General features: G+C 44.8%; 1 protein-coding gene across 1 annotated transcript in view; it reads left to right on the top strand.

Annotated features, from left to right (window-relative positions):
• CLCN4 (chloride voltage-gated channel 4) overlaps nucleotides 1-16142 on the top strand; it is a 67138-nt gene that overhangs the window by 28703 nt on the left and 22293 nt on the right. The window contains exons 4-5 of the mRNA XM_054007959.1: nucleotides 3144-3331; nucleotides 14339-14461. Of these exons, the coding sequence (XP_053863934.1) occupies nucleotides 3144-3331; nucleotides 14339-14461 (311 nt within the window). The remainder of the gene's footprint in view (nucleotides 1-3143; nucleotides 3332-14338; nucleotides 14462-16142) is intronic.

The following is a 16142-nucleotide window of genomic DNA, read 5'->3' as shown; positions in this document are numbered from 1 at the left end:
GCACTTAGGAGCCTAAGTCTCACTGAAAGGCAATTAAACTAGCCTGACTTTCTGAGGTTTCTGAGCAGCTGCATCTCCCATTGACTTCCCTGGAGTGATGAGTTTTCAGCACTTTCGGAAATCAGGCACAAGGTTTTCTGGCTCATAGGGCTCTACCTAATCTATTAGCACACAGTACTGTCCAGGCAGGTCATTCAGCCTTTCCATGTCTCAGTTTTCTTATGTGAAAAGTAGGCCACATGTGTAGCACTTTCATCTATTAGCAGATCTCAAAGCACTTGACCCCAGCAACCTCATTTTGTAGCTAGCATAACTATGCAGTTTTCTCAGAGGCACCATAGTGTAATGGATGAAATGTGAGTCTATCACATCAGAGGTCTGGACATATGTCCCCAGCTGTGTTACAAACTTTCTTTGTGACCTTAGACAAGTCACTTTATAAGGTTAAAAACAATCTTATACTCCAGGGGTGGCCAAACTGTGGCTCACAAGCCACATGCAGCTTTTTTACTGTTAAAGTGCGGCTCAAGGCAGCACCCTTCCCCCCATTCTCCACCTACCAGACTGGTGGGGTGGGGGGAAGCTCAGGACCTCTGCCTTGCAGTGGGGTGGTGGGATGGGGGCTTCTACCCAGCGGGGAGGAGGGTCTTGGGGCTTCAGCCCTGTTGGATGTTGTGCTGCCGGGGGTTGTGCTGAAGCCCTGAGCCCCATCAGGCACCTTCCATGGCGCTGAAGCCCTAAGCCCCAGCTCCTGTAAGGTGTGTCCCGGCTATTGAACTTCTGAAGATTGTCGTATGCGGCTTGGAGGGCCAGTAAGTTTGGCCACCCCTGTTATAGTCCTTATTTACTCCACCTCTGAAGTGACACGAGTATTGATTTACCTGACAGGGCATGGTGGAAGGCGTCTCTAAGGATCTGTCTATACTGCACACCATGGGCGGCAGCATGGAGGGGATGTGTAGCGACACGCCTCAGTGAATAAGCAGGCGGCATCCACACTGCAATGTGTAGCTCCATGTATCAGTGAAAGGCTCTGGCAGAGGGGGGAGGCAGCGGTGCCTTACCCTCTACGCTGCTGGGGGGTGTGCGTAGTGTATGTACTCGACATGCTGCCAAAAGCAGGGTGCAGGGTAGATGTACCTTAAGCGAAGCTTGGGAAGTGTAGCTAAATAGGGAGGTCCATCAGAGGCTGAGGTAGAGACCGAACTCAGCACATTTTGGACAGGGCAGAGGTTTCCTTGTGCCAGTCCCAGATCTTGTGTTTCCTTGAACCAGTTAAAGTTTCTGATCAGTGGGAGGTTTTTCAGAAAATCATAGAACTTACAGTGAAACTCACTTAGCTAGGCACATTGGGGTCAGTAGCGTTATAGTGATTTACACCGATTTAGGATATGGCCCACTGTTTCCATAGAAACTTGAGCAACCAGAAATGACAAGCCACAAAAAACCAAACCAAAAAAAAAAAAAAAAAATCAAACTAACTCTACAAAAGCAAATACTTGGATTGCTACACTAGCTTTCCTCTTTGCTTCTCTAGTGATCTCACATACCTCTCATTGGCATATCTGTGTTCTCCTTTAGTTTGGAGAGATTCTTCCCATATCACATTAAATCCTTTATTGTTGTCATATGGCCTTACAGTGGTGACAAGTATTATCCCTCTTGCTGACGTGACAATAAATGTGATGTACTTTTGAAGTTATTGCAAAACCTTTCAGTTGTCTTTAAAGAGTTTGTTTCTAATTTAACTTTTGAATACAATTGTAATAGTTTTTCAATAACAGCATCTGGAGACATCAGTGTAGAATAAGTCAAAAATAATCACAGTAGAACCTCAGAGTTACGAACACCTCAGGAATGGAAGTTGTTCATAACTCTGAAATGTTCATAACTCTGAACAAATGTTATGGTTATTCTCTCAAAAAGTTTACAACTGAACATTGACTTAATATAGCTTTGAAACTTTACTATGTAGAAGAAAAATGCTGCTTTAATTTAAATGAAACAAGCCTGGAAACAGTTTTCTTACCTTGTCAAATCTTTTTTTTTAAACTTTCCCTTTGTTTTTTTAGTATGTTTAACACAGTACTGTACTGTATTTGCTCCCCCCCCACCCTCTCTGTCTCTGCTGCTGCCTGATTGTGTCCTTCCAGTTCCAAATAAGGTGTGTGGTTGATCAGGCAGTTCGTAACTCTGGTGTTCATAACTTTGAGGTTTTACTGTGGTGGAAGACAGGCTCTCACAGTCTTATGCACGATGCAAAATGCATTGGTGCTAAGGTGACTTCTCTGTTTTCACAATACTAGAGCTATGGTAGATTACTATGTTTGATTAGGACTTATACAGGAAAGTCAAGATCTTCTCTGGGAATCCACAGCATAAGGCATATACTCAAGCATTGTTTGGCCACTGGATGTCACTGTTGCTCTGTATAATTTTTGAAAAAGCTGACTCTGGCAATGAAGGATGAAGTTCATAAAGAAAGCATTTTAAGGACATTTTTATTCTTGGGCTTGAATTACTATTAGGTATCTATATCAAAGACTAAATCATAGTCCCGTTGATCTTAATGACTACACTATCATAAAATTCAGTAAATCAGGATTGGGCCTTAACATTATTTTTATTACTTAAATTGCTCATTTTGAAGATCTGTGTACTGGGACCAACAGAAATAGGTGTGTGTGTGCATGCACACACACCTCCTCTCATCTACTATGTGGAACAATTTCCCCCATCCTGCAGTCTGATATGTATACGTTGATTTCTCTGCATGAAGTCCCATTAACTTCACTGGTACTCCAGCAGTCAAATGACATGCTGGCATGGATCAGCATGCAGGATTGGGACCTGTGTCTGTATTTGGAATGTGATGTCCTATTTTATCAGGGGCAGAGCCAAGATAAGAATTATGGTGTTAAAAAGAAGCATTGCACAGTAAAATGTAGAAGAAGAGAGGATATATTTGGAGAAGCTCAGTTCCTCCCTACTAACTCTCAGCTGTTCAGTCTAATTATCTGGCACATTTTTATGCTCATATTGTAACTGGTCCTTCAGATCCATGAATATGTTTTGTTTCAATATAATTAGATTAATGTGTGTTCCACTTAACTTTATTTTTTATTTCATGATCTTTTTTTCAGGCACGTTAGCTGGAGTTATAGATTTAGCTGTAGACTGGATGACAGATCTGAAAGAGGGTGTCTGCTTATCTGCATTCTGGTACAGCCATGAGCAGTGCTGCTGGACATCTAATGAAACCACATTTGATGACAGGGACAAATGTCCCAAGTGGCAGAAATGGTCCGAGCTTCTGGTAAACCAGTCTGAGGTATGCAAGATCTGGTTAGGCTGGAGACTGGGAAATACTAACCATTCCCAGAATATTCTTCCCCCCCCCCCCCCCGCCCCTCTACTCTGTTATATTCTCTTTAAGCAGCCTGCCTCCCAACCCCCAATATAGAGAGTTATGTACTGCCAATATTGTTACCTGGGGTTCCCACAAACATTTTCTGCTTAGCCTGTTATAAGCCCCAGGTCTCATGGGTGTGTGTGCTGCAGAGACGAAGTCTGTGAGAATGTATCCTTACTAGAATAAAAGAATTACCTCATTTAGATCTGGGTGAAAATTTTCAGACAAGCCATTTATTTGCTAAAAAATGCAGTTGTGGCCAACCTGAAACTATTCACGAATTTGACCTGATTAGTTTTGGCTCGAAAAATGTTCTCCAATATCTCGTGCTCTCTGTCTCTGGAGAACAGAGTTATGTGAGTATCCTCCACCAGCAATTTTTTAAAAAAATAGCTGATGCTTGCTACAATCTCATCCATTCAGGAAAAAAGTGTTTTGGATGTACTCTTATGGGCTCATGGGATAAGTCATTTTTGGCTTAAGGGATTTAGCAGAATAAACATAAGGTTTGACTCCACCAGGGAGAACACCACAACCTTCACTTTAATTTGGCAGTGAAATTTTAACCTGGAACTCCATATAGTCTCTAAGAACCCTGTCATCACTGTACAACAACAACTTGGTCATTCTTAACAGTAACCCCAAAGCTGTTGTTTTAGTTTTAGCTGGACTGCACTGTCTGTGGACATGCCTGGTCTAATTTTCCAGAGGTGTTGTTTCACTGACTTCACTGGAACTTGTGTGTATATGCTGCGCTGTTAGATACCAAGCAGGAATTGCTCCTGTACAGTGGGTGAGGCACTTTGCATGGCATTTCAACTGTCTTAGTCAGTATTTATAGACTGGTAGTTGTTTCTTAGTAACATTAAATAAACATTGTCCCAGGCTAAATTGTTGAACTGGAGTGAAGTTGTAGTTTATTAGAAATTCCCTGGATGGAGAAGAGGTGGGAAGGAAGAACCAGGGGGAACATATAATTGATATAGGCCCTGTCTTGAGGAAATCCACGGCAGGCCACTTGATTTCTTGGAGGACATAAATAGAAAACACCCTCAAGGATATTCGTTTTACCCATATGCACCAGAAACTCAACCATCAAGTCTACTGTATGTTATGCATTGCATTAAGCATAATAGCTGGATGGGTATTTTAGTTCACATGTAGTTAATATTTTCACCATATTCAAGCTAGGTTTCTGATCCTCAAGGGTATTTTTACAGTGAAAATAACTATTAGTTTGACAAAAACAGCGAGGAGTCCAGTGGCACGTTAAAGACTAACAGATGCATCTGAAGAAGTGAGTTTTTTACCCATGAAAGCTTATGCCCAAATAAATCAATTAGTCTTTAAGGTGCTACCAGACTCCTCGTTGTTTTTGTGGATAGAGACTAACACGGCTACCCCTCTGATAGTTGACACCATATTAGTTTGACCTGATTCTGGCAACTCCCCAAGGCCTTGTCTACACTACGAGAGTAGTTCGATTTTACTTGCATCGAATTTTTGGAATCGATATTGCAAAGTCGAACGTGTGTGTCCACACTAAGGACAGTAATTCGACTTTGTGAGTCCACACTAACGGCGTCGACATTCGAAGCGGTGCACTGTGGTCAGCTATCCCACAGTTCCCGCAGTCCCCTCTGCCCATTGGAATTCTGGGTGTAGCTGCAAAAGCCTTCTGGGTAACAAAATGTGTCCAGGGTGCTTTTGGGTAACTGTCATCATCCGTCCATCACTCCTGCCCTCCCTCCCTGAAAGCGCCGGCGGGAAATCAGTTCGCGCACTTTTCCAGTCATTGACAGCGCGGACGCCACAGCACTGCGAGCATGGAGCACGCTGCGACCATCGCTGCAGTTGTGGCCGCTCTCAACGCCTCGCAGCTTATCATACAGGTTTCCCTGAGGCAGATGCAGAAAAGTCAGGCGAGGAGGCTATGGCACCGCGGTGATGGCCTGAAGTCTGAGAGTAGCACAGACCTCTCAGAAAGCACGGGACCCAGCGCCGAGGACATCACGGTGGCAATGGGTCATGTTGATGCCGTGGAACGGCGATTCTGGGCACGGGAAACAAGCACTGAGTGGTGGGACCGCATAGTGCTGCAGGTCTGGGATGAATCCCAATGGCTGCGAAACTTTCGCATGCGGAAGGGAACTTTCCTGGAACTTTGTGAGTTGCTGTCCCCTGCCCTGAAGCGCAATGACACCCGGTTGCGAGCTGCACTGACTGTCCAGAAGCGAGTGGCCATAGCCCTCTGGAAGCTTGCAACGCCAGACAGCTACCGGTCAGTGTCAAACCAGTTTGGGGTGGGCAAATCTACCATGGGGGTTGTTGTGATGCAAGTAGCGAAGGCAATCGTTAATGTACTGCTGCCAAAGGTAGTGACCCTGGGAAACGTGGAGGCTATCATAGATGGCTTCGCAGCGATGGGATTCCCAAACTGCGGTGGGGCCATAGATGGAACTCACATCCCTATCCTGGCACCGGACCACCAGGCCACCCAGTACATTAACCGAAAGGGCTACTTTTCCATGGTGCTGCAAGCACTGGTGGACCACAGGGGACGTTTTACCAACATCTACGTGGGATGGCCGGGCAAGGTTCATGACGCTCGTGTTTTCAGGAACTCTGGTCTGTTTAGACGGCTGCAGCAAGGTATTTACTTCCCGGACCACAAAATAACTGTTGGGGATGTGGAGATGCCTATAGTCATCCTCGGGGACCCAGCATACCCGCTAATGCCCTGGCTCATGAAGCCCTATACTGGCGCCCTGGACACTGAAAAAGAACTCTTCAACTACCGGCTGAGCAAGTGCAGAATGGTGGTGGAGTGTGCTTTTGGCCGTCTCAAGGGGAGATGGAGAAGCTTACTGACTCGCTGTGATCTCAGCGAAACCAATATCCCCATTGTTATAGCAGCTTGCTGTGTGCTCCACAATCTCTGTGAGAGCAAGGGGGAGACCTTTATGGCGGGGTGGGAGGTTGAGGAAAATAGCCTGGCTGCTGATTACGCACAGCCAGACAGCCGGGCGATTAGAAGAGACCAGCGGGACGCGCTGTGCATCCGGGAGGCTTTGAAAGCAAAGTTCCTGAGTGAGCAGGGTAACCTGTGACTTTAAAGTTTGTGTACAGAGAAGCTGAACCTGCCCCCGTTTCTTTACCCAGTTAATGTTGACTATCCTATCCAGTTACATACCCCCTTCACCCCTCTTCCAACACACGTTTCGAAATAAAAATAGTTCTACTTTGTTAATGCACACCGTTTTCTTTAATACAGTTTTCGCAGGAATTTTTTAAAACTGGGACGCAGACTGTGGTGCGGAGCGGGTGTAGTGTAGTGACGCGAATGAAGCTTCTAAACTCAAGGATTGACGGGCTCCGCTGCGGTGGGATGGTTGTTTCAACGGAGCCTGTCACCCCTCCTGATCGGGACTGTGTGTATGGGGGGGCTATGTGACTTTGTGGCAGGGGGAGGACGGTTACGGATCCCCTGCTGCATGGCTCTGTGATCCTGCATAAGGACCGCAGCTTAAGATCTGTAACTGCCCTCCCCCGCCACAAAGTCACAGAGCAACCCACCCCCCACCACATAACATGAAAACCACCTCCCAGACTAACCAGGGTAACTAGTCACTGCATCACTGCACTGTGTATGTGCCCTGCTGCTGTACCTGCCCCCGCCTATGTACCCTGCCAAAGGTGACTGTCCTGTCCAATTACCAACCCCCTTTCCCCTTCTCCTCCAAAAGAACATGATTGAAACAGTAGTTAACAGAAAAGTATTTTTTATTATCAACTACACATGGAACTGGGAGGTGAAACTTGGACGGGGGCTTGTGTCAGGCGGGAAGGAAAGAACTTGTCAAATTTTGGGGAATGAGAGCCTTCTGCTACTAGAGCTCTCTGCAGGGGTGGAGTGAGAGTTAGCACGGACTCTGCCGCCTCTCCTTCTTTGCACTTTGGGTGAGGTGGGTATGGGACTTGGTGGCGGGGGAGGGCGGTTAGAGAGAGACTGCAGCGGGGCTCTGTCCTCCTGCCTCCGTTCCTGCAGAACATCCACAAGGCGCCGGAGAGTGTCTGTTTGCTCCCTCAGTAGTCCAAGCAGCGTTTGAGTCGCCTGCTGGTCTTCCTGCCGCCACCTCTCCTCCCGATCCATGTTGGCTTGGTGAATTTGGGTCAAGTTCTCCCGCCACTGGGTCTGCTGTGCTGCCTGGGCTCGGGAACAGGCCATAAGCTCTGAGAACATGTCCTCCCGTGTCCTCTTCTTCCTACGCCTAATCTGCGCTAGCCTCTGGGAGTGTGATGCCAGGCTAGGTTGTGAGACAGTCGCAGATGGGGCTGTGGAAATGGGAAAAAGGGAGTGAATTCCTCAGAAAGATAAATGTAGTTGTGAACAAAGAACATAGTCTTTCTCTGCGAACAAGACCATGCACAGCACCTATCACATGCGCACTCAGCACAAGGTCGAATTCTCGGCCTTCGCATTCAGTGCCTGGGGTCTTGCACAGCACATTTGGGAAGCGGGGCAGCACAACGGAATTTCTGTTGCAGGCAGACATGGTAAGCCGTAGACTTGTGGCAGTGTAAAACTTTTATATTACCACTGGCCTCATTTCACATTTAAAGCAATGTCAGTCCCTGTTGCCAGCAATCCGGCAAGCGGGGAACTCTGCCCCTGTCCCACCCCCTCGCGGCTGTCCCCGGGAACGATCCCTTTCGGCTACCCCTCTCCCGCCTCCACCGCGTGGCTGCAAACCAGCGGTTACAGTTCTGTAAAGGAACGGGCAAGCAGTCCCAACACTAACATTCCCCTACTTAATTCAAAGCAGGTTACCATGAGCGACATCACCCTGATGAGGATCTCTGAGAGCGAGAGAGAGAGAATGCTCCGGGAAAGCCTCCAAAGACCAGGGCCGTATGCCGCCCTGCTGTGCAGAGCAATGATTCCCGAGTACTTGATAGTCTCGTGGCGCGGCAATGTGTCGTACTTCGGAGGACCCAATAAGGCCGCTCTCCCCAGGAACCTCATGCAACGGCTTTCCAATTACCTCCAGGAGAGCTTCATCGAGATGTCCCAGGAGGATTACTGCTCTATCCCCGCACATATAGACCGCATTTTACTGTAGCTGCAGTAGCAGGGACTAAACAGTAGAGCGGCTTGGGCAGGACAATCACGGAAAACCGGACATTGCTAGATTTTTTTTCAAAACTTGCACTGCCCATGACTGAACCGTTAAGCGCCTAGGGCAAAGTAATCATGAACAACCCATTCTTTTAATTGTTAATATTCCTGTTCTGTTAAAAATAAATGTTTAGATGTTTACAACACTTACTGGCTGATCCTTCCCCAGATTCTGTGTCCGGGGTAACGGCTGGGGACGCTTGGTAGGGGATCTCTGTAAGGGTGATGAAGAGATCCTGGCTGTCGGGGAAATCAGCGTTGTGAGCGCTGCCGACTGCCTCGCCCTCCTCATCTCCTTCCTCATCTTCCCCGTCCCCTAACATGTCTGAGGAACCGGCCGTGGACACTATCCCATCCTCAGAGTCCACGGTCACTGGTGGGGTAGTGGTGGCGGCCGCACCGAGGATGGAATGCAGTGCCTCGTAGAAATGGGATGTCTGGGGATGGGATCCGGAGCGTCCATTTGCCTCTTTGGTCTTCTGGTAGCCTTGTCTCAGCTCCTTGATTTTCACGCGGCACTGCGTTGCATCCCGGCTGTATCCTCTCTCTGACATGTCTTTAGAGATCTTCTCATAGATCTTTGCATTCCGTTTCTTGGAGCACAGCTCAGAAAGCACGGACTCATCGCCCCACACAGCGATGAGATCCAAGACTTCCCGATCAGTCCATGCTGGGGCCCTCTTTCTATTCACAGACTGCACGGCCATCACTGCTGGAGAGCTCTGCATCGTTGCCAGTGCTGCTGTGATCGCCACGATGTCCAGACAGGAAATGAGATTCAAACTGACCAGACAGGAAAAGGAATTCAAATTCAAATTTTCCCGGGACTTTTCCTATGTGGCTGGTCAGAGCATCCGAGCTCGTACTGCTGTCCAGAGCGTCAACAAAGTGGTGCACTGTGGGATAGCTCCCGGAGCTATTAGCGTCGATTTCCATCCACACCTAGCCTAATTCGACATGGCCATGTCGAATTTAGCGCTACTCCCCTCGTCGGGGAGGAGTACAGAAGTCGAATTAAAGAGACCTCTATGTCGAACTAAATAGCATCGCAGTGTGGACGGGTGCAGGGTTAATTCGATGTAACGGCGCTAACTTCGACATAAACGCCTAGTGTAGACCAGGCCCAAGACCAACGGAGCTTCTAAGATCTTCAGTCTTCCCGCGTCTCCCTGGCTGCTATAGTCAGTAGATCTAACTGTATTAATATTGTTGTTATATTATGGTAGCATCTAGAGGCCCCAATCAGGGATCAGGGGCCCACATACAACAGAAAGTCAGTACTACCTCTGTACAAACTCTGCAGGCTTCTCAAAGCCTTGTAGAACTTCTAAAAACAATCAAGATTGATTTAATTACAGTCAGTACAGAGAGAGATTTTTGTTCTCATGCATAAGTTACTACACCTTGCAGAAGACATCCAAACAACAGACACAAGCACAGTGAAAAGAACTGGTTGCCTTGAGTGTACAGAGGGTACAATTAACAGAACATTTTACATAAAAAGTTCTTGGAGGGTTTTTCCCAGATGTAATCTGTTCAGACTCTTCTATTTTATGCACAGCTGTGGCTCTGCTTATCATGTCTAACTGAATATGACATTTTGGAGCCCTAGATGTAGATAGATTTTTTTTTTTGCAAACCATTTCTTCCCTGTGGTTTTGGGCATTATGGCTGCTTTCAGCCCCTTAAATATGTTGCCACTATGAATTCTGACACATCCTATAGGATCTGTCAATATTGTTTTAATTATAGTCTTTCTATGAAACCTCCCTCCAAAAAGCAGATTTAATTTAGAGAAAACATGAAAATAAATCAGACTATGCACCAGACCATATTTTCTTCCCGACTCCTTATTATACAGGTTACCTGTGTGGGCCATCCATTCAACCCTGTGCTCTTTCCTTCTGTTATTCCAGTGGCTTTCAACCTTTCCAGACTATTGTACCCCTTCCAGGAGTCTGATTTGTCTTGCGTACCCCCAAGTTTCACCTCACTTAAAAACTACTTGCTTACAAAATCAGACATAAAAATACAAAAGTGTCACAGCCACCCTATTACTGAAAAATTGCTTACTTCCTTATTTTTACCATATTATTATAAATCAATTGGAATATAAATATTTTACATACATTTCAGTGTACAGTAAATAGAGCAGTATAAACGAGTCATTGTATGAAATTTTAGTTTGTACTGACTTTGCTAATGCTTTTTCTGTAGCCTTTTGTAAAACTAGGCAAATATCTAGATGAGTTGATGTACCCCCGGAAGACCTCTGCATACCCTCAGGGATACACATACCCCTGGTTGAGGACCACTGTCCTATTCCACTGCCAGTGCCACTCCTTTAAACAGCCAGCAGAGAAGACTGTAAAAGTAGGATACGCATCATCCTCTTTGTGGAGACTAAACTTGCCTCGGGTAATACACTGGAGCCATCTGTTTTGGCCTAGAATGTTGACTCCAACTGTCGACTCATAGGCTTAAATTTAAGCATGCGAGTAAGTGCCTTCCTGAATCAGGTCTTGGTGATGGCAGCTAAAAGTGTGGCTGGGTCACTACTACTTCCCTTCTGAAAGAACTTATTAATCTTTAGAAACTGCTGTTTAAAGTTCCAAAAGTTTATGACTATAAGTGTTCAAAAAAGAACTGAATCTTGCCTGTGACCACATGTCTAGTTCATGGAGGATAGGTCCATCAATGGCTATTAGCCAGGATGGGCAGGGATGGTGTCCCTAGTCTCTGTTTACCAGAAGCTGGGAATGGACGACAGGGAATGGATCACTTGATGATTACCTGTTCTGTTCATTCACTCTGAGGCACCTGGCATTGGCCGCTGTCAGAAGACAGGATACTGGGCTAGATGGACCTTTGGCCTGACCCAGTATGGCTGCTCTTATGTTCATATGTCAAATATTTGGAGAATGTGAGGATGAATGTTATCCCTAGTGAGGTAGTCGTGCAAAATAAGTGGGATCCTAGTAGGCTGACGCAGTATATGTATGTGTGTCTGTAGCAAATACATAAAACAGATCTGCAGTCTTTACATCTCAGATTTGAAAAAGAAGTCTGACAAAAGAAACAAATATGGTACAGCTTAATTTAATTAAGAAGCAAAATAGCTGCTTTAGCCCAATGTTTTACAGCCAAATTCTCACCAGATGAGCTGGTGTAGTTGAGATGAGAATCTGGCCCTGGGACTGCAAACCCAGACTGTCCTCTAAGGCATGGGTTCTCAACCTTTTTCTTTCTGAGGCCTCCCAATGCCCTATTAAAAACTCCACAGCCCCCTTGTGCCACAACAACTGTTTTTCTGCATATAAAAGCAAGGACCAGCATTAGGGGGTAGCAAGCCGGGCAACTGCCCCGGGGCCCGATGAAGCTAAGTTGCTCAGGCTTCAGCTTCAGCTCCCGGTGGAGGGGCTCGGGCCTCTGGGCTTCAACTCCATACAGTGGGGCTTCAGCTTTCTGTCCTGGGCCCAAGCAAGTCTAATGCCGGCCCTACTTGGCCGACCCTTGAAACCTGCTTGCGGCCCCCCAGGGAGCCCTGGACCCCTGGTTGAGAACCACTGCTCTAAGGGAATAGTGAATATTACCATTGAGTCTCTAATTGAAAGCACTAGGGAGAAGACATTCATGGGGCAATTAAATAAACATTCTTCAGTTGGAACTATAAAAATCCACTATGACTATGGATGGGTGTCCGTGATAAGTGTGGAATTTATGACTTAAGTCTTGGGTCATGGCAGTTGATAACACTCTGCTCTTCTGCTGTTATCAGCAAGGCCAATCATTGATATTGTATTTGGATAGAAATCTCTAGGATTATGCTAGAGTTAGTTATTGTTATGGCATGTTTGGCAAACAGGGACCATCATGGCCTTGTCTGCTTTGTCATTCATGAGATTGGAACATAGGTTTTGCAGCATTGGGAACTGGAACAGAATAGGAGTAGTTAACACAGACTTCCTTGATTGTCTCACACGCAGCACTGTCTCATCTTAATCCTTTCCCATCTGAAAAAGCACTCCCAGAACCTCAAATATAGGTTATGGACACTACTAGTCTTCACGCAGAGGCTTCCCTTGTCTCTGTTCTGGGCCATCAGGCAGCAGAGGGAGAACCTTTAAAGGTATGCATCATATTGTCATCTTTAGACTGATGAATCACAGCTCCATGCCGCCTATTGGATCAGTCCATTATGGGCTCTTTTTTGGCTATTGGAGTGTCTAAATCTAAATTCTCAAACTGGGGTTTGGGACCCCTCAGGGGTCACAAGGTTATTACATGGGGGATTGTGAGCTGTCAGCCTCTACCCCAAACCCCACTTTGCCTCCAGCATTTATAATGGTATTAAATAGGTATAAAAGCGTTTTTAATCATAGAATATCAGGGTTGGAAGGGACCTCTGGAGGTCATCTAGTCCAACCACCTGCTCAAAGCAGGACCAATCCCCAGACAGATTTTTGCTCCAGATCCCTAAATGGCCCCCTTAAGGATTGAACTCACAACCCTGAGTTTAGCAGGCCAATGCTCAAACCACTGAGCTATCCCTCCCCCCTGTTGGTACAATAAGGGGGTTACACTCAGAAGCTTGCTATGTGAAAGGGGTCACTTTGAGAACCCCTGGTCTAGATGGCTTTATTATTTGGATGAACACATCCAGTTGAAACTCAACACAGAAAAGGTCAAGGTCGTGCTCATGGGTAGGGAAAAGTGTCTTGAGGAAAACTTGGGCAGTTTTTGTATGTCCATTCCAGGGAGAATGGCGTCACTGGAGATGGGTGTGGAACTTGGAGGTAACCAGTGACTGCTCACTCCACAGTTACAACAGTGATTTAGAGTGGCTATTACCATTACCATTTCCATCCTGGTGGGAAAGCCCATCTGTTTATCTTGAGTACAGGTCTCAGCATGATTGCTTATGCTTTTGTCACATGATTGCTTATGCTTTTGTCACAGGATAAACAACTGTAATACATTCATAATTGGGCGTCCTTTCAAATTGCTTTGGAGGCTGCGACCACTGCAGAATGAGTCATTTACCTTATACCTTCAGATAAGAGTGAGGAATTCAGTTATACCCATGTTCTGTGAGGTGCACTGGCTGCTATTACACCAAAGAATATAATTTAAGGTATTAGACTTAGTATGGGGAGCCTCTTCATAATCGAAACCCTCAGAACTGGATTGATCACTTCGCATCCTATGTCCCTGCCTGATCATTACAATTAGCCAGGGTGGTTCTGGTCTTGGCCCGTCTATTAAAATTAATGGAGAAGTGTTGCTAAATCACCGGCTTTGAAAATCTCAGACAGTGTCCCCAGAGAGGCCAGCCGCTGTCTCTCATTGGCTGACTTTAAAGTACATTGCAAATCCCTCCTTTGAGGTATTTTTTTCTGGCTGTAACTGGGTTTGCCCTGGTGCTAGATTTGTTTGATGTTATTTGGACTGTGTATATGTGCTTACCTTTTTTTTCAACTGTTTAAGTGTTTAGTTTGGTATTTTGTACAGTGCGTGAGAACCTTACAAAAGACACCATATAGATTGATTTAAATAAACTAAGATGCTGCATCTATATACAAAAAAGTGCAAATGTTCACATTTACTGAGGCAAAAGCAGCTTCAAACATACTACTAGTGTTGCAGTAATTGAACAGAACCTGCTCCACCCCACTCCTAATCCTAATAGAAACATAAGGTTATTTCATTGCATTTGTCTAACAGTGTTTTTGCTGTTATTTTTCCAGGGTGCAAGTGCTTACATTCTAAACTATTTTCTGTACATTATGTGGGCTCTATCTTTTGCTTTCCTGGCAGTCTCCCTGGTCAGGGTGTTTGCTCCTTATGCCTGTGGTTCTGGGATTCCAGAGGTGAGTTTCTTCCAGATGGATGCAAATTTAAAAACTGAAAAATCATTTCATGTTCCAGACCTGTGCTATCATATAGCTATGCCTTTGGTATATGAACAAGCAGAAGCAAGGCATTTTAATTTTTTTTCCCCCACTGGACATGTCTTTATATTATGCCTTTTGCCTAAGCTGTGTTCATGTTACCGATCTAAATTCTTCATCTTAGACTCCACTCAAAGGCATATGCAATGGCTGTTGTTTTGGCCAGCAACCCAAGGACTGAACTGGACACTCCCAGAGCTAAAAGCATGAACTGCTACAACTTGAGCTAAAGATCCAAGACTCCCTAGCTGGGCTGTAACAATTCATATCCTCTGTCGATTGGACACAGAGGGGGGCCATAGTGCATACTCATCAGTGGGTTACACATAAATATTTGCCTGGAAGTCCAGCAGATACAATTACATGTTCCAATTATAAGGGAGAAGATAAAAGTTTAGGCCAAGATTTAAGCAGGGGATGGGAGGGAGGGAGGGAAAGGGAAGGGAGGAAGATTCAAGACCAAGCTTTCCAAAGTAACTAGTGATTTTGAGCTCCTCAATTTTTGGGAGCCCACCATTTGGAGTTCCTTTAAAGGCTCTGATTTTCTGAAAATCAGGTGTGTCAAGCTGGGTGCCCAACATTCAGGCAACCAAAGTCACCAGTCACGTGAAAATTTGGCCCTAAATCCATATTTGGGTTCTTAAATGAGTGACCTTGAAATCAAGGAGATCTACAGGTTACTCAATACTTTAATAAAACATGTCAGACACTTATTTAAAAAAAAGTGCTAAATAACAGCTGGGTATTATTGTTTAAGAACCTCCATACGGATTTCGGAGTCTAAATTTAAGCTTCAGTCTTTGAAAGTCTTATCCTTCTTCTTTAGATTTAATTCAGTGTACAGAGCTGTTTGCTCCTTTCCTCACCTCTAGGAGAGCAATCCAAGAAATCTAAAACTGATTCATCAAATATCTGGAACTGGTTGGAAAAAATAATTGCAAAACCCTCCTGAAATATTGACATTGTTTCCATTGCTCAGGTGTCAATATGAAGCTATTTTAATTTTTTTTCAATTTTTGTTGTAACTTTTAAAAAAATGTTAATACAAATATTATCAAACATTTTCACTTACAGAAAACCTGAATTTTAATAAATGAAAAAGTCTACTGGTTTTGATTACATTTTGGATAAAAATTCTGATAATTAAGTCAGAAAAGTCAGAAGTTTAAAAAAAAGCCACTTTTTGATGAAAAACTTTTCATTTGCAAAATTTTGAGAAGTTTAAAAATCAACAAACACCAAAGCCAAAAACTTTATTTCAATATTGATTTGAGTGTACTTTTAGAAAACTTGCTTAGAGATTGATTTATTTCTTTATATCTTTGGGGAAGAATACAAAGGAAAAAAGGAAGGGGGGAGAATCAATCCATGTAAACTGGAACTTGGAATGGTGTGTACTTAAATTGACACAGCTTAGTTGGTTCTCACTTTTAAAGTCCTGATGGTCTTAACTCGTGCTATAATCTTGTAAAGGATTTTTTATTATTATTTTACGTGTATATTGCTTTAATGCCTATAAGCTAACCAGGTCATGCACTCTAGCAATGTAGGCACTGTACAAACATATAGTAAATCATAGTTCCTTCCCTCTCAAAGGGCT

This window comes from Malaclemys terrapin, chromosome 1 (assembly GCF_027887155.1).
Source record: "Malaclemys terrapin pileata isolate rMalTer1 chromosome 1, rMalTer1.hap1, whole genome shotgun sequence".
In the NCBI taxonomy this organism is placed as follows: Eukaryota; Metazoa; Chordata; order Testudines; family Emydidae; genus Malaclemys; species Malaclemys terrapin.
This window is presented reverse-complemented; position numbering and strand designations above follow the sequence as displayed.